The 25,173-nt window shown below is 37.0% G+C and overlaps 1 protein-coding gene and 1 non-coding gene across 3 annotated transcripts in view; both read right to left on the reverse strand.

Moving 5' to 3' along the window:
• The window catches only part of IL6ST (interleukin 6 cytokine family signal transducer), a 47,406-nt gene extending 24,127 nt beyond the window's left edge, over nt 1–23,279 (reverse strand). The window contains exons 1-5 of one of the 2 annotated variants that reach the window (XM_069492790.1): nt 23,085–23,279; nt 13,096–13,183; nt 8,051–8,129; nt 2,558–2,653; nt 1,194–1,314 (exon numbers count right to left, since the gene is read on the reverse strand). In XM_069492790.1, coding sequence (XP_069348891.1) covers nt 1,194–1,314; nt 2,558–2,653; nt 8,051–8,114 — 281 coding nt within the window. In that variant the 5' untranslated portion in view covers nt 8,115–8,129; nt 13,096–13,183; nt 23,085–23,279. Of the gene's footprint in view, nt 1–1,193; nt 1,315–2,347; nt 2,654–8,050; nt 8,130–13,095; nt 13,184–23,084 lie in introns of both variants that reach the window. The other variant, XM_069492789.1, reaches the window with a different exon arrangement.
• Nucleotides 1,901–2,009, reverse strand: LOC138398479 (U6 spliceosomal RNA). Its single transcript, XR_011235970.1, has one exon. It is a non-coding gene; the product is annotated as a U6 spliceosomal RNA (small nuclear RNA).
• Nucleotides 23,280–25,173: the final 1,894 nt, after the last annotated feature.

A 25,173-nucleotide genomic window follows, 5' to 3' on the forward strand; every position in this document is an offset into this window, starting at 1 on the left:
GTAATGTCCTGTAACTTGATAGTTGGTTTTAGTTACAAAAGTGTATGCACTTGTCAAAACTCACTGAATGATACACTTAAGATCTATGTTTTCACTATATGTAAATTTTACCTAAAAACAAACCTGTGAGCAAACATTGAACTCTAGTTAATGATGTAAATACTGAAATATTTAAGGGTAAGGTATGTTAATGACTGCAACTCACTTTGAAATGCACAAAAAAAGAGATATGGATGGATAGATGGAGAGAAGGATTGCATAGATAAATAGGTATGTGATGAAGCAAATATAGTAAAATGTTAACTGTAGGATCTAGGTGAAGGGTGTGTATGGCTTTTCATTGTAAAATTCTTTCAACCTTTTTATGTTTGAAAAACTGAATGGGAAATTTTATTAATATTAAGAATGAATAAGGGTGATAACACTTGAAACTATTGCTCAATCTTAACATCACAAAAGAGAAAATCAATCAAACATTATATGGTTGTTCCTGATGGAAGTACACAACACTCCTATAAAATATTTTTGAAAAAAAAATATTAAACCTGAATCTGATCAAGTCTATAGATCTAGCAGCAATTTTTGGACATAAAGGGACAAGGGAATAGGTTATACAGTGTTTATGTAACAGGTATCTTAACAATTGAATTGCAACAAAAAAGAAAAAATAGAGAAGCAGGTAGAACCTATAGTTTAAGAGACTTACAAGACATCAGTTTGCAATGCATGAAGCTTATTTGGATCTGGATTCAAACAAGTGTAAAAAATATATATTTATAAGACAACAGGGGCAATTAACACTAGCAGAAAACTGATGACATTAAAGTATTTTAAATTATGTTTGGGTATAACAATGGCATTGTAGATATGTTTTTAAAAAGTGTTCTTATCTTTTAGAGATATATACTGAAATATTTATGAATGAAATATGTCTGAGATTTTCTTCAAGACAATATTGGGTGGAATATACATAAAATAAGACTGATCATGAGCTGACCATTGTTGAAGCTGGATGATGGGTACATGGGGATCTATACTATTCTTTCTACTTTTATGTATAACTGATATGCTCCAAAATATAAAGATAAATGTTTAAAAATTTAAATTTAATCTTATTACTTGTTAAAATAAAAATTCCAGCAAAAACGACTAACTTAATAAATCCAACCAACAACAAACTTAAAATAATGTACCATTCAGATTTTAAAGTGAAGTTTGTTTCCAGGTATGTTTCCCTTCCAGGATCCCAGTAACACATCATTTTCCTTCCCTCATTCACAATGCAATTCAAATTTTTAGGTTTCTCTGGAGGCACTAAAAGGGAAAAATTAGCATTTCTCAAAAAGCTTTATATCCACAAATATTATGCAATTTATATACTACTCAAGACATTAACAACCTAAATTCAGATAGAAAAAACAAACCCAAGCAAAAAGAATGGACATAATGAAAAACTGGTGACTGTAAGTTAATTTCGTTTCTATTCAAACTCAAACTTCCCTTTAGATAGTAGCATATATTTTCTATCTTAGTTGTCATTAACTAGTTTGTTTCACGTTAATTTTCTACATAAAATCAACATTCATTTATAACTGGATAAAAATATCAACTGATCTCTCCATTAAGTATATTTTTAAAAGTAATATTTACATATGTTAAAAAGAGGCAATTAAATAGAAGTAAAAAGGATTCATTTATATTTCTCTTCTTACTGCTTTTCCAAACTCTGCTGGAAGAAAAGCAAATGCTGAAATTATGAAGTTTGGGAGATAGACAAATTTGATAACCTACTTTTGGATCACAGAAAGTTTACTTTATTTACTTTGACCTTTAAGAAGGACTTTTTCCAGGATTTATTCACCTTCTTCAGGCAGCTGCTTTAAATGAGCATGTTCTCAGCAATTAAGGGATATATTTTTTTTCTTTTTTTGTGCCATCCTTGTGCAAGGACCATGCTAATCTTCTCTGTATTGTTCCAATTTTAGTATATGTGCTGCCGAAGCGAGCACCAATTAAGGGATATTTTCATGAAAGTTACTTTGAATACATTCACAGATTTCAATTCAACAATACTTTTTTGGGGTATTAAGTCAAATACTTTCTAGAAAACTGAAAAATCCTTGACTTTCAGGAAAGAGATGAGACTTGCATTATTCTTTAGGCTTTTTGTATATTAATAATGCAAATGTAGTTTTTTACTTCTATAAGCGTTTATAAGCTTATAAAAAAATGTCCACAAGTCACCGAGTCCACAGGTTACTGCACTTCATAAAGACCAACAGACAACATTAAAAATGTGGTTCAACAGTCATGACAAAGTCTGAAATAAGACAAAAACAAAACTTACAGCCTGAAATTAGTGTAATTCCATAAATATTCTGCTCAATCTGTCCAAATGTAAGAATGTTGCAAGTGAGTTGAATATTTAAGGAAACTACATCTCTTAAGGTGACACTGGCAGCTGTTCTGTTTATGATCGTATATTGCTCCTTAGGAATGGTAAAATGGCTCATTTTCCAGACAATGAAATTAGCATTTACATGAAAATAATCCATACAGTCTTCCTTTAGCACACAAACTGCAGTGAAATTGGAACCAAGGTGGACAACTGGAGATTCAGGATTGATATGACCACATGGATCTAGAAGTTCACCTAAAAAGGAACAATAAAAAAATACATCAAATGGATTGAATTTTTCTGGTACAAAATGGTATCTGGCTGGTAGCACTCAATATAGAGTCCCTTAGCCTTCACTAAATATCCCTAAAAACACAGAAAAAGAAGAAAACACAGCTGAAAAATAGTATGGTCAGAATTTAATGCCTAAATTTGTAAAGACATACACAACTTACAGGGCAGATAGGGATGAATTAAGGAAAACCCATTCAAGCTTTAGTTCACGGTATGTATACTATTCTAACTTTTCTTCAGGAAACACAGACTGTCTGTAGCATGATTCATACGTGCCCCACCGCCTATCCTGTTCCTTGATTCAGACCCAGGGCCTAAACTAAACTCTCTAGAATAAACAGGCAGCGTTAGTCTCCTCTCCTCTCTAGTCCTGAATGCTGTTGTAGGGTGCACATGGGGGCACAGGGAGACAGTATACATTGTCCATATGTCAAAATTCTGACAACAAAGGAAACAGGAAGCAATAAAAAAATATAAAGAATACAACAAGATGGCCAAATATATTAGTTTTAACAATAAATGTATGGGATAAGATCCCATTTAAAAACAAAGAATCAGATTGGGTAAAAAATGAAAAACAACTATGTTTTTACCTATCACCTACTCCATGCTGGTTAGTAAATCCCTATCTTTAGCTCTAGCTTCTCATGCTTTCAATAGCCTATTAGACCTGAGCTATCCTACAGTTAATTTTAAACAACACATCTAAAACTATAGTCCCTTTCAAACTTATTATTTCTTATTCTTATTTCTCTAACTCTGCTAACAGCATCACTTCTATCCAGTCATCTAGGGTAGATACTCTGTAGTCACCCTCAACATCTCTAGCCTCCTCTAACCTCCAACTTAACAACACTGCACTAAGTCTTGTTGGTTCTATTTTCTTAACAGGTGTATCAACCTCTTCTTTCTAATGCTACTTCGACTGCTGAAGCTCAGGCCATAAAAATTATACTAGTCTGAACTTCTTCCAGTTTATCCTACATACTGCTGCCACAGTTACTGTTCTAAAACGATTATGACATTTACTTCCTTTAAATTATTTAGTGGCTACCTATTACTACCAAGATAAAAGTCCCAACTATTTGGCAAGACTCTATTCTCTTTCTCTAGCTCTGCAAGTCCCCAAACCCCAGGCCATGGACCAGTAGCCATCCATGGAAAAATTGTCTTCCATAAAACTTAGGAATGGGGCAGGGGGAATAGCAGGAGGTGAGCGGGGCAGCCGAGCAAGCAAAGCTTCTTCTGTATCTACAGCTGTTCCCCATCACTCGCATCACTGCCTGAGCCAATTTTTCATAGAAAAATTATCTTCCATGAAACTGGTCCCTGATGCCAAAAAGGTTGGGGACCACTGCCTAGCTTCAGTGTCCACAATTTTGAAGCAGCTTTCCTCAATGAATCCTATTTGCTGATGGTTTTTTTGGATGGTTAGCCATGAAGTTATTTTTATTTTATTTTTTTTTTTTGAGACAGAGTCTCACTCTGTTGCCCAGGCTACAGTGAGTGCCGTGGTGTCAGCCTAGCTCACAGCAACCTCAAACTCCTGGGCTTAAGTGATCCTACTGCCTCAGCCTCCCGAGTAGCTGGGACTACAGGCATGCACCACCATGCCCGGCTAATTTTTTGTATATATATATTTTAGTTGTCCATATAATTTCTTTCTATTTTTAGTAGAGACGGGGTCTTGCTCTTGCTCAGGCTGGTCTCGAACTCCTGACCTCCAGCGATCCACCCGCCTCGGCCTCCCAGAGTGCTAGGATTACAGGCGTGAGCCACCGCGCCCGGCCATGAAATTATTTTTGAAATTAAAAATTACTTATGTAAAGCACGAAGTACAATGCCTGGTACTCAATAGGTAGTCTAGCAACATTATTACTACTCTCCAGATGTGGGTAATCGAGTCACACTGGTAGGTTTGGAAGGTTCCATCACAGGTAACTAACTGGTTCTAGCACTTAAGGTAAAGGGCACAGAATAACAGAATTATGAAACTGAAAAGAACCTTGGAGATCATTTACTTCAATCCTTTATTTTATAAAGAAAGCTGAGATACTTTTACAGAGTCAACCTTAATTATCAGCTAGACTCTTCCGATTTCCAACTTTGTTCCAAGCTAGATGACACAGAGGATAAACTACCCTAAAAAGTTAACAATTGTAATATTTTCTTATTCCATATCACTCAAAATCAACAAGAAAAATTAAAAAGTCTTTGCAGTCAAAACTATACTCCCAGCCGGGCGCAGTGGCTCACGCCTGTAATCTGAGCACTCTGGGAGGCTGAGTTGGGCGGATCGTTTGAGCTCAGGAGTTCGAGACCAGCCTGAGCAAGAGCAAGACCCCATCTCTTCTAAAAATAGAAAGAAATTATATGGACAGCTAAAAATATATATAGAAAAAATTAGCCAGGCATGGTGGTGCATGCCTGTAGTCCCAGCTACACAGGAGGCTGAGGCAGGAGGATCGCTTGAGCCCAGGAATTTGAGGTTGCTGTGAGCTAGGCTGATGCCACGGCACTCTAGCCAGGGCAACTGAGTGAGACTCTGTCCCAAAAAAACTATACTCCCAAATGAAAACCTGAGATCTCTCATAAGGCCTGTAAGGCCCAGACTAGGAATGTATATTTCTTTGTTTCAAAATGTGTAATGTGGCCTGTTCACATCACCCTGCCATTACTTATACATGTCTAGTGTAAGTCCTAGCACATTTATTACTCACAATTTTCAACAGTATGGAACTTCACCTTGTGGAGGATCTCTACAAATGAGATACCCTGTGTAACTGGGCCAGACCTTACAATTTCCTAGACCTCACTTTATTCCTTGGTAAAATCACTCCCGATTTACTTTCTCTAAAGTAATTACAGGGAACAGTAAATATGAAATATATTCTAGAGTACTAAACACATAGGATATAGTAAGAGTCAACATCATTAATTTTTAATCATACAGAATAAAAGAATACTAAAAATGGGCAAATGTTTCAGTTTTCAAAGTGAAACACAGATCCATTAAAACCATCCCATGCCAAATTAATCTCATTTTTATAGGGCTACCAGACTGAGATTAAATTGTAGAAAGAAGATTTTTTTAAGAAAGCTGTTAATATTTGATAAAGTTATTTTGAATATTCATGTGGGCAAGATGAAGAAATGTGGATTAGAATGTACTATAATAGATATTAGAATAAACATCATGAAATTGCTGATATTTGGCTATTTTTCATAGGCTCAAACTAATAAATTTTTAATTGATTACTCATATATAAAAAATACCGGGCTGGGCATGGTGGCTCATGCCTGTAATCCCAGCACTTTGGGAGGCAAAGGCAGGAAGATCACTTGATGCCAGGAGTTTGATACCGGCCTGGACAACATAGTGAGACCCTGTCACTACAAAAAGACAAAAAAAATTGACTAAGAAAAAAGTCAATGAGAGGGTGATGTTGAGCAGAATATGCTGAAGTGCCTCTCTTCAGTCCTTGGGGCAGATTGTATTTTTCAAGGATGGCCACACCTATAATACTCATTCCCTCCACGTATTCTTTTTTTACAATGTCACTGATGCTCCTTTCACAAAGAAGTGGGTTCTATATTCCCCCAAACATCTCAGATCTGCGTGGGTGCTGCCAAAAAACTATGTTGCTTTATAAAAATGATGTTTAGATCAATGTAGGTAACAGAGCCACTACATTCAGACTAATTCTGGTACATTTATTTTTTTTCATAAAGTACCTTTTATTCAAAGACAACAATAACCATAGTAATGTACACACAAAAACTATCCTTTTTATAATGCTTACTGTGGGCCAGGCACTGTCTGAATGCTTTCTGTATAGTAACTCATTTAATCCTCACAAAAAGTCTAGAGGGTAGGAACCATTATTATCCCCATGTTATAGATCAGGAAACTGAGGCACAAATTAAATGACTGGCCAAAGTCCTACAGCTGGGTAGGTGGCAGAGCTAGGATGGTATTGTATTTTTAATGCTATACAGTCAACTGAGTGAAGAATCAGGAGGGCAATCAACACGCACAGGGTTGGAAGCCATGTCCTGTGATGAATGATTAGGATAACTGGGTAAGTTCAGCTTGGGGAAGAGGGCTTAGAGACATAGGAAAGCAGTCTTTCAATATTCGAAGAGCAGAACAGTAGGAAGAGAAATTTGACCTACTCTAGAAGCACAATTAATAGGCAAAAGTTACAACAAAGAAAATGTGGGTTCAAGAATAAGGAAAGTCGGCCAGGTGCGGTGGCTCACGCCTGTAATCCTAGCACTCTGGGAGGCCGAGGCAGGAGGATCGCTTGAGCTCAGGAGTTCGAGACCAGCCTGAGAAAGAGTGAGACCCCGTCTCTACCAAAACCAGAAAGAAATTATATGGACAACTAAAAATATATACAGAAAAAAATTAGCTGGGCATGGTGGAGCATGCCTGTAGTCCCAGCTACTCGGGAGGCTGAGGCAGTAGGATCACTTAAACCCAGGAGCTTGAGGTTGCTGTGAGCTAGGCTGACGCCACGGCACTCTAGCCCAAGCAACAAAGCAAGACTCTGTCTCAAAAAAAAAAAAAAAAAAAAAAAGAATAAGGAAAGTCTTTCTAAATAAGATAGATTTTCAATATAACTTTTCTGCTACTTTAAGTGTCCAACAAGCAGTTTCATTCCTGGATTTGAGAAGGAGTGATTTAGAGCAGTGCCTCTCAAACTACCTGTGATAAAAGATCAGTTTTTTTTTCTCTTCCAATCTGTCACAAACTTATACTTTTGTTCTATACTGTGTTTGACAATACAGGTCCACTAATCACATGCTTGCATGTCATGGCTATATCAAATTGTTAAGAATGACTAAAAGTTTATTCTTAAATTCTGTGTTTATTTCATTGTGGACCAGTAACAACCAGATCTCAGGAGAGCTTCAGGCTATAAACCACCGTTTGACTAGTACTGCTTCAGGTACCTCTTAATTCTGGTTAATCATAACCACACTGCTCAGTGATAGTTCTGGCAATTAAGAAGTGAAATGCTAAGAGTTAACAGATTTTCTCCTATGCCTTTATTTAAAAAACAAAACAAAACACGATTTTTTTCCTTCCCCACCTTAAAGTTACTGTTAGTATAACTAAACAGCAATTAGGATTACTGAATGACTGAGTGTTACAACTCAAATTATACAAAACAGATTATCAATAGTATTTTTATTTACTAAAATCATTTTAAGATAATATTATTCTCTCAATAATTATCCTATAAAAACTATAAAAGTATAAATAACAATTAAAGTTCAATTATATAATTATATAAAAATATATAAACCTAATTTGTAGAGTTAGAAGATAGGGTATTTCATGAACCTTACCTACAGATCCAGTGGTGAGGAAAATAAACAAGGCTTGCACTAGCCAAATCTGCAACACTGACATCTTGCATAGATACTTCTGTAACAAACACATGTAATATTCTTTTTAATATTTTTTCTTATATACACATAACTTAAGATACAATCTTTTGTTTCCATTCTGTAGCTGTTTTCTAAAAGGTGGTAAAATCCTTATGAGAATGCAGAAAACAAGTTTTCAGATTATTTTTCTTTATTCCCACTGAAGTCATGACTACGTAAACACTGCTAGAAAACATAATTTATACTTTAAGATCAATTAAAAGAGAAATCCTACTTCTTTATTATGTGAAGTCTTACACTATTAGTAAATAACTCTTGAGATTGAGAACTTGAGAGAGACAAATTTCTGCATGGCAAAACCCACTATAAGTAACCTCAAAAGTTACTTGACCGGCCGGGCAAGGTGGCTCATGCCTGTAATGCTAGCACTCTGGGAGGCTGAGGTGGGAGGACTGTTTGAGTTCAGGAGCTCCGAACCAGCCTGAGCTAGAACAAGACCCTGTCTGTACTAAAAATAGAAAAAATTAGCCAGGCGTGGTGGCATGGTCCTGTAAGTCCCAGCTACTCAGAAGGCTGAGGCAGGAGAATCCCTTGAGCCCAGGAGTTTGAGGTTGCTGTGAGCTAGGCTGACGCCGTGGCACTCTAGCCCGGACAACAGAGCAAGACTCTACCTCAAAAAAAAAAAAAAAGATAATTGACAAATGGAAAACAATGTTTGTAATACATAGCATGACCAAATGACTAAAAATATTCCCCAATATATGAAGAATGCCTACAAATCACTAAAAAATTCTAACATCTCACAGAAAAACAGGCAAAAGATTTGAATAGGGAGTTTATAGAAAAGGAAATATAATTAACTCAAACATATGAAAAAAACTTTTTTTTTTAAAGAAACTTTCAACATTACTCAAAATGAGATACCAAGAAAGGAATGCAAAATCATACACTCTGGAAAACAATTTGGCTGTTCTTTTCCAAGTTAAAAGGACACCATAAAACTTGGCATTTCCACTCCTAAGAATGTACGTCCCAGAATAAAAGTGTACGTCTACATGAAGACTTACTCTCACTCAAGCATTCACAGCAGCTTTATTCATAATAGTTCCAAAGTGGAACCAATCCAAATGTCCAATGACTGGTAAATGCATATACATACGTTCAAACAATCAGATAGCCATACAACAAAATACTACTCAGCAATTTATGGAAATGAACTAGTGATATGTGCAATAGCATGAATGAATTTCAAAGGCATTATGCTGAATGAAAGAAGCCAGACACAACAGGCTATATATACTGTATAATTCTAGTTATACGAAATTCTACAAATGGTAAAACTAGGGTGACAGAAAGCAGATCGGGGTTGTCTGGGGCTGCGGCAGAAGAGGGGAACACATGTAAAGGGGCACACAGAACTTTTTGGAGTGATGGATATATTCTATGACCTTGTGGTGGTGACTACAAGACTATATACATTTGTCAAAATTCACCGAATTGTATCAAGAATTGTCAAGGCTCTAGGATTTTACCCTACTTTCAAGCTAACAAGTTAGCCTGCCACAACTTATTAGATACTGGCAAAACACAGGAGACTATTGAGTCAGAGACAAAAGACTTTTTTACCCATAAAAATAACAGTAGTCAGAATTATCAGCATTTTCTTGTGCTAGCTGCCCAAGCCTCAATTCCCACAGGGCATTGTGAAGAGTCAGGTGATACCTGCACAGGCTGCCTTATAGGAGAGGAAAATGGAGCTATCTTTAAAAATGAGCAGGAGGCATGCCTGGTCCTTTAACTCTAGAGGGAGACATTATCTTCCAAGACTGTAAGCAAACCTGCTCTTTGCTCTATGGGGAGATACCATTTCTATCTTCCAACATCCTTGAAGAGACAGTTCAGAAGAAAGGCAGTCAGGCCTTTTACACATAAGACATGCAGAAATGCAAGAGACCCATGGGTTTCCTATCAAATTATACACTAAAAATTGGTAAGTTTTATTGTTTATAAATTAGATCTCACTTAAAAATAAACAAAAGCTACCCAAAGTGTATTGTCAAAAGAAATGAGTACTTAACTCCTCCAAAAGACATGTACAACAATGGTCATAGAAGTTTTATTCAAAAAAGCTGAAAAGTAGAAGAAGCTAAATAAATATCCATAAACACCAGAATATATAAATTGTGGTATAATTAAGTAACTGAGTCACAGCAATGGAACAGAATAACTTACAAGTGCATGCGACATGGATGAATCTCACATAATACAGAAGAAAGAAATCTGACACCAAAAAGGTACACTCTGCATCAGACTTCCTTTATAGGAAGTTCAAAAACAGGCAAAATCTATCACCCTGGGTGACAGAGGTCAGAATAGTGGTTATCTTTTTGTAGAGAAGAGGACAAAAGTGGGCATTCTGGGGTGCTGGGCATGCTCTATTATCTTGAACTGGACCGTAGTAAAAACTCATTGAGCTGTACACTTATGGGTTCTGGACTTTATAGTATGTAAGTTACGTTTATTAAAAGAAGTAAACAAACCAAAAACTATCCCAATACCATTCTCACCTATAGTGTTGGCAAAAACATAAAAACCAAAAAGGTATCAACATGGTGTGGTAAGACTAACCAATAAAGGCATTGTTATATACTACAGGTTACCGTGTAAACTGGCATAAGCTTCCCAATAAACTGTCCACTTAAAAAATTGTGAATTTTGTTATTTGTAAACTAGACCTCAATTAAAAATAAACAAACCTATCCAGACAAGGCATATAGCCAGTTTTGCAATTTAAATCAAAATTAAAACACATACATTTGAATCTAATGATTCTACTTCTAGTCATTTTACCCTATAGATATGAGCAAAACAACACACATCCAGTGTATTCACTACAACATTGTTTATAACAGAAGGTTGAAGCTACCTAAATGTTCATGATAGGGCACTAGTTAAATTAAGGTATACTGAAACACAATATGTATGTAGCCATTAAAAAAAATGAGGAGCTCTATATGTATAGATATGTAATGTTATCTAAAATATATTGTTATGGTACAGCACAGTGAATTTGCTTATTTATGGGCAAAAAAATAAAAAATAAAACAAAACACACATTCATTTCTTTATATATGCATAAAATCTCTCTCGAAGGATAGTTCTACGAGGAAGTATTAATACATCTCCCACTGGGGTGGAAAGAGATTCTCCACTATATACTCTTTGCAGCTTTCCAGTGTTGTACCATGTAACTTTAATACTTAAACAAAAAATAAATATAATTTAAATAAAAAAATCACAATGTGCAAATTTTTTCTCCTAAACAAAACTATTAACTTCTCGATGAGGGAGGGTGTTATAGTACTGTACTTGTTACACAATATTCTTTTATTAAACATATAAACTTACGTACTCCCTAATATGTAACAGTCATCTCTGTAACAAAACTATTTGATAATGAACTGTTTAGATTGTATTAAGAAAAGGTACAAAAGAACTAAGTTGCAGGAGTCATTTTCCTCTACCTGTTCCATTCTCTCCTCCCCAACTTTAAATAGCCCCATAATGGAAAAATCTACCACACTGTTCCATCTTTCTATTGATGTATTACATTCTTATAATAAACTCCAAAACAAGAGATTCATGCAAAGTATTTATGATTACTTCAAAGCAATTAGATTTACCTGAGCAGTGCTATGGAACACAAGGAAAATAGGCAAAGGCAGGTTTCACATTTTAATAGTTAGAAAATAATGTCTCCTAATTTTTAAAGGATTGTCATTGAGATGTGATGAAGGAACATCTATTATGGCACTTGATTCTATAGTCCAAATCTAAGAGATGAAGACACAGTAGCACTATATAAAATATTATATGCCATATAGTTAACTTCATTTGGGGGTATGTCTTATTTTAAAATTGACAGAAATGACAGAACTCTGCTTATTTTTCCCCTCCTTTCATTCTGTTGACAGTAAATATTCAATACAAAATTCTATTAATGGCACTATCCTATCTCTTTACCTCTTGCAGAATCTTCTATGCATATATTACAACTATATATTGCATATATTGATTTTCCTTGAAATCTGCATGTTATCTGGGAAGCTTCTATGAAGCCAAAACATGACTAGTAACCATAAATACAGGAAAGGTTTATTCTAAGAACTGAGTGGTTCTTCTATGGTAGTAATTCCTCAGCTATGGTGGTTCAACACAGCAGTGGTATTGAAAGGAGCTATAAGATACATCACAAGTAATTTGCTACTATTAATGTTAAAGTAACAAAGTTTATGAATGAATGACTTAAAAAAATTAGAAATGCAAGATTATCCCTACAATTGTTCATTCTCATTTACTTCAATTCCCATGGATTTTCTCAAGTGGGAGAAAAACACTGGAGTTACAATTGATAAATATTTAATAGCTGTGCCCTTTATAAATTATTTTTATTGCCTACAGATTGTAATTTTTATATTTTCTTTTTAATATAACCCATGGACAGAATGAAGAAGCATCACTAATATATTTGGATTTATTTTGTACTGTACATAAGGAAAAATATCAATATAAACTTTGTTACTATGGTAACGTTACTACTATAATTGTGGAATAGTGTATGAACTACAATTGCCAAACAGAAGGCAAAGTACTGTTTATTGAATGAATAAGCTGAGTAAGGATCAGGATGGGAAAAATTTCTGTATGGTATCTTGTATAGTACAGTGTTACTGTGAATAAAGTTGCAAAAAGTTGGTCATACCTACATAAAATTAATTAATAATTAAATTATTTTAAAAATTATCCACACTCTGCTCTCTTCCATTAGTACCCAATTATTTCACAACACTTTGATACTATTTTACATTATATAAAATGCTTTCATGTAAATTATTTTACTTGATTCGCCTAATATCCTAGAGAAGCAGGTAGGTAGGACAAGGATTATTTATTGAAATTTAACAAAATAAAATACAAAAATTCAGACAAGGTAAATTACTTACCCAAAACACAAAATTAGTAAGTGAAGGAGCAGGGATTTGAAACTAAATCTTCTGCCTGCAAATGTCGTGCTCTTTCCATTGGGTCTCACTGTAAATGGAGGAGAGCCTTGTTCAGAAAGTTGGCTTTGATAACGTTTATTATATATGTACTTTTTAGATCCCTGTCTGTTGTTAGGCTTTCAGGTTTGCAGAAAATGTCCCATTTTAGACATCTCCTGAGCTTCATAATAAAATAATCCCATAAATACTTGTGTATCCAAATATCCTAGTATTATGTTTTGATGTACACTTGCAAACATTATTGGTTCACCTATGTCTAATCCATACTTTTTTGATGTCTATGTAATGTCACAGGAATGTGAAACGGACATTTTGTAGAATTTGATAAAAGCAGTTGAGGCAGTTCTTTAACACCGCAGTCCCCAAACCGTCCCCAACCCCCCCACCACAGAGGGATCCTCCTTGGCCTGCTAGGAACCAGCCTGTAGAGCCACCCCCAACAACCTCTCAGAAAAATTGTCTTCCATGAAATCAGTCCCCAGTGCCAAAAACGTTGGGGACTGCTGCGAATCATACTTTTCGTCTTTCATCAGCATTAAGTTAAGCCTGCTAACTCAACTACCAAACTATTCTATGCACAGACACAAAAATTCATCTTAAGATTTGCTCAGTACTATCTTAAATTCTAGCATAAGAACTAGTGGCTCATTTTTGAAACATAAGAAGATAACTTCAAATTTAGGCAAGGAGTTGAATCCTTCATTATTATTTCACACGCATTAAACCTTGGATATAATTTAATAACACTTTAATAAAATAACACAAAAGGAATTAAATTAATAACAATATTTTTTAAATGTCAAATACAAAGAAATTGAAAAAAATGTCACGTGAAAGTCCATTATAATCCCACTAAGAGATACTACTATGAACATTTTGGTGGACTTTCCTGCAAAATTTTCTATGCATCTATTATAACTTTATATTGTAGAAATATACACTTTCCTATTGTACAAAAATGAAATCACACAAGTGATAAATCTTCTATAATCTGCTTTTTTCATTTAATACTACATATTGGACATCTTTCTAAGTTAATACATAAAGATTAATTCCTTGTAGCCTTCACTCAAATTCACTTTCCCATAGAGATCTCCCCTAACCAGCCTGTGTTGCTTACCCCCCATTTCCTGTCTTTTCTCCATAGCATTTAACACCTTCTAAAATAGCCTAGCAAACATTTCTATAAAGGACCAAATAGTAAATATTTTAGGCTCTGTGGGCCTTAAGTTCTCTATTACAACTAGTCAACCCCGCTATTAAAGTGCAAAAGCAGCCATAGACAATATATAAACAAATGCACATCAATAAAACTTTATTTACAAAAATAGGATGCATGCTAGATTTGGTCTGTGGGCCACAGTGAACCAACCTCACATGTACTTTACATATGTTATAAACTGCATTGCCATTATTTTTGTTCAAAAAAGTTAATTATTTTAAAAGAGACTTAAACAATAAGAAAAAGATCTTGTGCTGAATGCAGCGGCTGGGCCTCGTCCAGCACTTTGGGAGGCTGAGGCAGGAGGATTGCTTGAGGCTAGGAGTTTGAGACCAGCCTGGGCAACATAGCAAAACACTATCTGTGAGTGGTTGTGTGTGCCTGCAGTCCTAGCAACTAGACAGGCTGAAGCAGGAGTACTGTTTTGAGCCCAGGAGTTCATAGTTACAGCTGCAACTGGCTGTGATGGGGCCACTATACTCCAGCCTAGGCAAAAGACCAATATCTTGCCTCAAAAAAAAAAAGAAAGAAAGAAAGAAAGAAAAAGAAGAAAGTCTTATGTATTTACCTGTGTAGTTACCAATTCCAGAGCTTTCAATTTCTTTCTATAGATCCATATTTCCATCTGAGGCACCTGATATCATTTTCTTTCTAAAGTACTACTAAAGTACTCTAAAGTACTACTGTCTAAAGTACTACTTTTAACAACTTTTTTATTATGTAGGGCTACTGGTGATGAATTCCTCAAGTTTTTATATGTATCCAAAAAATCTTTATTCACTATCATTTTTCATAAATATTTTCACTGGGTATAGATTCTCAATTGACAGTTTTTTCTTTCAGTACTTTATGTAAGCTCTAATTTCTTCTTGCTTGTATCATTTCAAAATCTGCTATCATCCTTTTCTTTGCTACTTTGTATGAAAGGTCTTTTCCCCTCTGGATGTGTTTAAGATTTCTTTTTACCACTAGTTTTGAGCAATTTGTGATGCACCTTAGTGTACTATTTATCATGTTTCTTTTGATTGGAGTTCGTTGAGCTTCTTGTATCTGTTGGTTTATAGTTTTTATCAAAAACTATAAAATATCTAGGACTAATTATATTATCTACTACTAAGGCAAGATCCTTCTGTATACTCTACCTAATGTCCCATGAATCAAAATGTTTTCCAATCTGGCTGGTGAGAACAGGCACTATTCCTGACCCATGGGAACACCACCATTACCTCTAATCCTTTCAGGAGGTTCTTTTCCTGGCCTTTAGTAGTTCCTTTATTTTACATCTACATACTGCTCAGTACTCAGCTGAACAGACGAGGGGGACCTCCAGAGCTTCCCCTGCAGAGTCCTATATCTTCTCCAGTATTCTGTTCTGTGAAGTCTAGTTACTTTTGTCTTCCCAGCCATTTCTTTAGGTGTCTACTGGGCTCAGCCTGGGTTTCCTCTACCTGTACCATGCATGGAAACTCTCTGAAGAGGCAGTAGGCAGTGGAATCATAGGGCTCACTGCATTCACATCTCCTAAGATCATTTTTTATCACCTCACGTCCAGTGACTTGATTATCCCTGTTTTATATATATTTTTGGTTTGGGGTTGTTTCAGGCAGGAGGGTAAATCTGGTCCCTGTTATTCCATCTTGGCCGGAAATCCAAGTTGCATACATGTTTGGATATGAAATCGAACAAGAATTACATAATAAAACTATTGTCAAACTGTCATGAATATTGGTGTAAAAAAGTCTAGATTTAAAAACAAAATCAAAATGTGAACACTGGTAAGTATTTAGCCTAAAATACCAAGCATACTTTAACATGAGAAAACATATTGTCACTCACTATATTAAGAAATTAAAGAAGAAAAACAACATGATCATTCCAATAGATGTTTGAAATATATCTCATAATATTCAAGAACTGTTCATTTAAAATTTAAAAATAACAACAAAGTGTCAGAAAACCAAGACTAAAAGAGACTATCCTTATATCAATGAAGTATAATAAAGAAGATAAGAGCAGTGACTCTGGAACCAAATCGTCTGTGTTCAAATCTCAGCTTCTCTATTTTTTGTACAACATCTTAGGCAAGTTTTTTAATATCCCTCACTTTCATTTCCCTTATCTGTAAAAATGAGACTACCAGAATAACACCCGTCACCTGCCCATCTACCACCTAGGAATGTTGTGTCAAATAAATGACTACATGTAAAGTGCTTAGAATCATCTGGCTCATAATAACCACTCAGTAAAAGGTAACAGCTATTACTCTTAGTGCAGCTTTTGCTGTTACTGCCACAGGTAGTACTATCAGAAACCTATAATAAGCATTTACATGTTTAAAGGTAAAAATTAGAAGCATTTCTATTAAAGTTAGGATTCAGACAAGATGCTTAGTGTCATCGCTTAGCACTGTTCTAGAGGTCTTAACCAAAAATATAATAAATAAGACATAAAAATGGAAAAAATATAGATGATATGATCATCTATCAAGAAAAAGAATGAGAATCAAATGATAAACTATTAGGACTATTGAGAGTTTAACATAGTAGTTGAACAAAAGATCATCAAAAAGTAATAGCTCTGGGAGGCCGAGGCAGGAGGATCGCTCGAGCTCAGGAGTTTGAGAGCAGCCTGAGCAAGAGCGAGACCCCATCTCTACTAAAAAATATAAAGAAATTAACCAGACAACTAAAAATATATAGAAAAATTAGCCGGGCATGGTGGCGCATACCTTGTAGTCCCAGCTACTTTGGAAGGCTGAGGCAGTAGGATTGCTTAAGCCCAAGAGTTTGAGGTTGCTGTGAGCTAGGCTGACACCATGGCACTCTAGCCCGGGTAACAGAGTGAGTCTCTGTCTCAAAAAAAGAAAAAAAATAATAATAGCTCTCCTACATACCAGTAGTAACCAGTTAGAAAATGTGATAGGAAAAAAGGCCTACTCAACAATAGCACCAAAAACTGTAATATTTCTAGGAAATATCTAATCAGAACTGGGTGAGAACTTATGGAGAAAACTATAAAACCTTACTAAAAGGTGCATTAACATGATCTAAACATAATAAAATGGAAAAAATACAGTACAGATGTCAATTCTTCATAAATTAATACATAAATGCAACACAACTTTAATCCAAATAGCAAAGTAGTTTATTATGGAACTTTACAAACCAATTTAAAGTGTCCTAAGAGTATTAAAGAATAGCCGAAAGCCAATTTTCAAAAAGAACACTAAAGAGAAGAATACTTGTTCTACCATCTATTAAGACATACTATAAAGGCAGTAATTAGACTATGGCACTGGCAAAGGAAGAGACAGTTAAATCACTGGTACAGAACAAACAGACTCAAGTATATATAAGAATTGTGGCCGGGTGCTGTGGCTCACGCCTGTAATCCTAGCACTCTGGAGGGCCAAGGCGGGAGGATCACTCAAGGTCAGGAGTTACAGACCGGCCTGAGCAAGAGTGAGACCCCCGTCTCTACTAAAAAATAGAAAGAAATTATCTGGACAACTAAAAATATATAGAAAAAATTAGCCGGGCATGGTGGCACATGCCTGTAGTCCCAGTGACTCGGGAGGCTGAGGCAGAAGGATTGTTTGAGCCCAGGAGTTCGAGGTTGCTGTGAGCTAGGCTGATGCCATGGCACTCTAGTCAGGGCAAAAGAGTGAGACTGTCTCCAAAAAAAAAAAAATATATATATACACATACACACACACACACACACACATATATATATATATATATATAAAAGAATTTAATAGCTGATTTTTAAAAAGGCGTCTCATATCACTGGGGAAATAAAGGACAATTCAATAAATGGTATTGGGACAATGAGCATAAAATCAATTAAGAACCCTACTTCATCACAGACACGCACAGATCCATGTGTGTGCACACACATGGTCTCCAGACTGATTAAGGACCTAAATGAGAAGCAAAATTATAACCATACTGAAGGAAAATACAGAATATGCTTATGACCTTAGAGAAGGCCTTTTATAAATTATCAGTTTTAGCCAAATGAAAAGGTTTAAATGGTATTTTGATGAACATCCATGATGTTCTATCACTTAAGAAATAAAACATTACAAATATAATTGAAGACAAACAGTTCTTGCCCTTAAGAAGTTTAAAATTTAGAGAGGTAGAATACGCACAAAGTGCTACAGGAGTACAGAGAATACCCAATCCAGACAGACGGGGCTCAGGAGCACCTAGTCATGAAATAAGGGTAAGGGTTTTCTAGACAGAGAAAATAACATACATGTAAGCTATCCATCATCTTTGACTCTAATTGTCAAGTGAAGATTACTAATGGCAAAATCTCAGAGCGTGCCAGTCTAATAACCAGAGCTGTGCTATCTGCAACAGCTCTGACGAGTTTACTGCAGAATATCCAAACAAAAAGAGATTGTGCAGAACAACGCATCAATATGAAAAGCATTATTTAGAAGTAATGATTAAGCCAGTCTACCTTACAGCAAAGGATGAAACTGAATACTTAAAAGAAAATGAAAATTTGGAGGCAGAACATTCTAATTTTAACAGGGCAACAGATTTATAGTGCTGAAAGGAATGAAACTCCTGCTCTGCATATGTATACATGCATCTGTAAAACAATGATCTATATACCATAGCCATATTTCAACAGATATAGCTCTTTTATTCATCAATTAGCTAACTTATTTCTCATTAAATCTAAAATATACTAGATAGACACAGAATAAAAAAGAGACTGCAGCCATTATGACAACATCACAAGTGTTTCTGAAGCCTTCCACATTGTTGACCATCCCTGCTTCTTGAAATTCTCATGGTTCCTGGTTTCTGTGTAACTATATAATGTAATTGAAGTCTTTCCTTTACCCACTTTCCTGTCGCCTTTACAGAATTCTCTGCTAGCTTTTCCTCCTGGCTATGAATGTACCCAAAGGTGAAGTATTTGGCACCAACTTTTCTTTTCAAAATACCAAATTCCTTGAAGACAGACGACTTCAACTACTACCTTAACAAAATAACTTTTAAGAATTCTGGCTTGGATCTTTTTTTAAATTCTAGTTACATATCATCTTCTTGGATATTCTGTCTCAGAATCAAATCAATTTAAGAGGTCTAAAAACAGCATATACATATATATGTGCTCATATACAAAATATAAATAAAATGCACACACTTTTAAAAAAAATCAAAAGGACTTATCTTTTTCCCTATCTACAAATAACTCATCTCTTCAATTGTCATCAGTGGAGTCCATCATTGTGTCTCTTACCTATCCATTACATTGTAGCTTTTCTCAGTCACAAATCATATTTAGTCTTCTTTCAAAATGTCTTTCCCACTTGTCTCTTTTTTTTACCCTCTACCATGACTAACCTAGTTTGGGCACTGATCACCTCAATACTTTTAACAGCTTTCCTGATTCCAGTTTCTTCCCTTGTTCCCAAGCATTCTGAACGTAATTGTTGAGTGAATCTCTCTAAAACACTACTTTAAACCCATCACTCTTTTCCCCAAAAGCTTTTTAAAGGGTGCATAATAATACCAAATATTTTAACTATTTAAGAACCTAAAATTTTGGCGTCAGTGTGCCTGTCAAATACATCTTCTCCAATATTCAAGTATCTCTATTTAAAAAAAAAATCCTTTCCTCAGACTTCTTCCTCAAGCTGCCCTATCACTGTACTTTTAGAGAAAACTGCTTACAATTGCAAGCAATCTTTTACTCCAATCACACTGAATATTATTTTTGTAGTTTAACAACTGCAAAGCAAATATTTAAGTTTCTCATTTTGCTTGACCTCACCATGCCATTCATAATTTGGTTTTTACCTACTGTTACTCCCTACTAGCCAGCCCTATAGACTCTAAGCTCAACCCACTGCAAACCACTGGACTTCCCCTAACATATCTTGTTCTTTCAGTTTGTGTTTTTACATATGCTATTCCCACCTCTACAATGCCTTTCCTGACTGCTTAGTTCTACTAACTGTTTACAACCCAGATGAAACATCATCTCTTCTGTGGAATTACCCCTCACTGTCACAAACACCTTTGCTCTCATTGCACTCTTACATATTCACTAATAAGATTCATAACACTGCACTGTAATTGTTTCAAATCTTGATATCCTCCAAATCTAACTTATGTCGAGGCACCTACTGGACAATTAAGAGTGGGTTTTAAAAGACCTTCTGCTAAGACCATATTAATCTACTCACCGTCACTCAAGTATACTATATGAAGAGGCAGTATGTATCATGTTTAAGAGCTCAGAATCTGAAGCCAGGCTATGTATGAATTTTGTTAATTAACCTTTCTATGCCTGGGTTTCCCTATGTGTAAAATCAGAACTAATAAGACCTACCTTATAAGGTTGGGAGGATTAAATGCATTAACATGGGAAGAGTGCTCAAAACAGTAACTAACAAAAAATAAGTATTAAATATGTATTGCCTATTATAATTAATATACCTTGGTTATTCCTGATCCTTTCCACATGCTAGTCCTCTGTTATGTTTTACATTCTACATTCTATATTATGTCCTACCTTCCCCATGTATGATGAATGGGCTTCCTTCATTTTTCCCTTTATCCAAATCTTACCCAATTTTCAAGGCTGACTTTTGGTAGAGCCTCTGCTCATTCCAATCCTTAAATGATCACTACCTAAATTAAGTATCTATAGCATTTTCTGTATCACTCTGCATTTAATTAAAACTGCTTTGCATCCTTGTAATTTTTCATATGTAAGTTTGTCAACCTAATTTTTGTAAAGTCTTTGAAGGTCCTGATGACATCTCATACATCTCTGAGAGTTCCTATAGCAGGTAGTAAGTGCTTAGAATTTGTATAAAATAATAAAGCACAATAGAAACCTCAACTTCAATCAAACTGCCTTTGCAATCAAAGAAATAGAGAAACCTGTAAGAACATTCCATGCTTCTCTAGGAGCCAACCTACAAATATATTAGGGCCAGGGAATTCTGATTCTCATTAAAGTGAGAAGCTCTGATAAAGCTTCTAGGGAGGTAAACCTCCCTGTCACTGTAGAGGACTTATGGGTAGCCCTTAAATTCCCAAACCAAACTGTAGCACTGGATTTTCTATGAGAAATATGACAAATGATTGAGGGCACAAGATTTGGAGTCACACAGATCTAGGTTTCAGAGGGACCTGGAGCCTGTTTCTTTCTCTATAAAGTGGACATTTTAACACCTCCTTCACAGGTATATAACAATCAGGACCCACCCTAAGATTTAACTGAAATGCAAACTCCTGGGGAAAAATTTAAGTAAACTGAAAATACTGTAATTCATAAATAAATATGAGAACAACATTTTTAGTTACATAACAATATGCTGTATTAAATTAGCTGGCAGCAGTATTTATAATGCTCTAAATTACCTATAAGAAAATTAAACAAGTATATTATTGTCAACAGAATTCAGGTGAGAGAAAATTTCCACTACAAAGTTTATTCTCCTTTTTTGACACTCCTTCCTGTAATTTTTTCCTTCACATGTTATTAAAAACAAATGTAGAGAATTATCCCCAAAGAGAAATATTCAGAAAGCACAATTTAACTTAATATCAACTTGGTTCTATAATGTAGCATTCCAGTTCACTGTTCAGAGTTACTTCCAAATAAGAATTAACAGAATTTAAGAAATTAAGATAATGGCGAACAGCCTAATATGATGATCTGAGTCAGTAATTTCAAATTAAGAGTTGTTCCAACTTGAAGCTGGCAGTCACACACAGTCTAAAGGGTTTGTTTACAGCACTGATTAAACCAAATACCCTAATCTTTTAGACGATTCATCCTGGCATTCTAATAAATTATTTTAAGGCAGTATAACTGCTGAAATGTCCAATACTTCACGAATTAAACCCAAATGGGTTTCTTTCTGAAGGAAAAAATAACAAAAGTGGCAAGTCTTATTTTTAACCTGTGATTTTTTTTTTCCAGTTTCAGGTTATGAATAAAATGCTGTTCACCCACTGAAGAACAGAACCTTGCTACCTGGAACACCTTCAAGCGTAGGGGAGGAGGTGAAATTTTAAAAACAGATGGATCTTTTCTCCTTAGGATACAGTGAGTGGTATGGAGGAGTCGTTAGGAATGGTACATATAAGAGATCAAAAGAAAAGAAACGTTAGCTAATAATGTTTATAAGCATTGTGAACTTTCAACTGTGCTGAAACGTTGCAGTTTAAAGATGAAACAAGGCTCTGGGGAAGGAAAATCAACCTTCCGGTAGAAAACCCAGAGTCAAGTGCGAGGCCAATGGAATTTAAAGGGAGATGGAAAGGGGAATGGGAAAAACGTGGGATCTCGTAACCAAAAAGGGGTATAATGTTGACGGGAGTTTTGGGGGGAAAGGGGTGTGTAGGGGTGTGTTTGGGGGTGTGTGTGTGTGTGTGTGTGTGTGTGGTCGGGGTAAAGTTTGTACTTAGGACTGAAAAATCGAGGTGACAAAGTTGTGGAAGTAGAACTCGGCGGTGCGGGAGCAGGGACAGGAAGGAATCTGGGGATTTCCAGGCGGAGCTGACAAGTCCGGGGCGCGAGCTGCCCGCCACTCCTCTTTTGGGGAAGGGAGGCCTTCTCGAGTGCCTGGCCGCCCGTCCGCACCGACCGAACACTCACCCTCCCGCTACTCGCTCCTTCACCGGCCCTGGTCCCGGCCCCGGCCCCGGCCCCTCCTCACCTCAGGCCGCCGCGCCTCAAGCCTCCGCACCTCCACAGCGCACGTCCCCCTCGGCGCCCGCGGGCCGGACCAGTAGGCCTGACGGGCGCGGCTCCCCGCTCAGCTGCGCCCGGGCGGCCACCGCGCGGCTTCGCTGGCCTCTGGGCTGCTAGCCCCGGCTCCGGCACGCTCGCGGCCTCTTCCAGCAGAGGTGGCGCGCGGCCCTCCTCCCCAACCCCGCCCCACAGCGCCCCCGCCTCGCCCCGCCTCGCCCCCGGACGCGGGGCCTGTGCGCTGATTGGTCTCTGAGGGACCCGGCGCGCCCAGGCATAGGCCCAACAGCCGTCCGTCGACGAGGGGGCGGGATTCCAGGGGGCTGCAATTCCCGTAACGCGGCTCCTGGCGTCCCGGATTCCGGTGGCTGCGCTCGCGTCGCCTCTCCCAGACGAGATCGAAGGGTTCCCCCCACCTCCCCTCTGCGGGCGGAAGGAGGCGGAATGTTCCATTTTTCCGTGGAGTAATGGGGTCATGAACCGAAGGCCGGGTGCTGCCTGCTCCTCCCGCCCTCCCTTCTCGCCAGGGCGCCTTTGGCGGCCTTCCCCGAGCGACCTAAGACCGCGAGGGACTGCGAGGGACCGCTGGGCTCCCTTGGGGACAGAGGCGGCGTGGGAGCCTCCTGGGAAGAGTGAGGGCCTTGGTGGTGACTCCACACGAGGTTGCCGCAGATTGTGGCGGCGGCTTCGGTCCAATTCTTATGTAAACGAACTTTGCCACGGTGTAATTTTTTATATTAGTAAATGAGTTTGGGTGCGATCGATCCGTGAACCCCAGAGCTGGGGACGCGCCAAAAGACTAGTATTTCTTTGCGGTTTGTACGTCCCAATCTGCGATAAAAATATCGAGTAAAAACCAATCTCATTACAATTCACCTCCTCTCCCCTCCCTGCCTGGAAAATGGACCTAAAGGCTCATGTTGGCATATATTTTTTCCAAAGCAAGATGAGAAGCTCTGTCGTGTGTGTGTGTGTGTGTGTGTGTGTATGTAAAGAAACATACCCAAAGCCAGGTGTGCGCGTGTGTGTGTGTGTGTGTGTGTCTATGTCTGTGTCTGTCTGTCTCTGTCTCTGTAAAGAAACACACCCAAAGCCAGGGGCTTTTGTGGAATGGCATGCAGGCTTTAGGAGGATAATAATGGTTAATGAACTTGAATAAATTATATTAATACCTATGAATTAATAGACAATTACAAGAGTCTTCATTACATTGAGGATTCAGACACAGATCAAATTATGATCTCTTAGTTGTTGATCAGATAATTTTTAAAAGACACAACAAAGTGGATCTACTACGGAGTCCTTAGCAAACGGGAATTGTGCTGGGCTGATGCGTTCAGCTCTTGATGCTGCTCCCTGTCATCCTGTAGCTAACGTACAGATTGTATTCTAGCTTTGCCATTTATAGGAGTGTTTATTTTAAACAAACTTTTATAAAAATTTGTTAAATTTAAATATTGTATAAATCCAGCAGTCATTTATTTGGGGAAATGTATAGTGGTTAAGTGTACCCTCTGATTCCAGATTGCCTAGGTTTGAATACTGGTGCTGGTATTTCCCATCTCTGTGTCCTTGGGCAAGTCTTTTCAGTTTGTTCATCTGCAAAATGAGAATAATGATACCAACCTAATGGGATTGTTGTAAGGATTAATGGGTTAAAATACATAAAGTGCTTGGCACATTAGCAGGTGTTCAGTAAATATCAGCTCTTGTTACTTTTGAATATCTACTATGTCAGTGCTTCCAAAACCTTTTTATGTCACAACATATGCTGAAAATGATGCAGCTGGGTGCCATGGCTCATGCAGGCCTGTAGTCCTAGCTACTCAGGAGGCTGAGGCAGGAGGATTACTTGAGCCCAGGAGTTCGAGGTTACAGTAAGCTATGATCATGCTTCTGTACTCCAGCCTGGGTAACACTGAGACCTTGCTTCTGAAAAAAAAAAAAAAAAAAATGTTATTTCTCTAGAAAGGGGAAGGCAGGTAAACAGAAGGGAATCAGTATCTCATAACACACAGGTCAGGAGTTAGTCCTTTTATGGATATGTTCATATTAAC

Source organism: Eulemur rufifrons, chromosome 17 (assembly GCF_041146395.1).
Source record: "Eulemur rufifrons isolate Redbay chromosome 17, OSU_ERuf_1, whole genome shotgun sequence".
NCBI classification, from domain to species: Eukaryota; Metazoa; Chordata; class Mammalia; order Primates; family Lemuridae; genus Eulemur; species Eulemur rufifrons.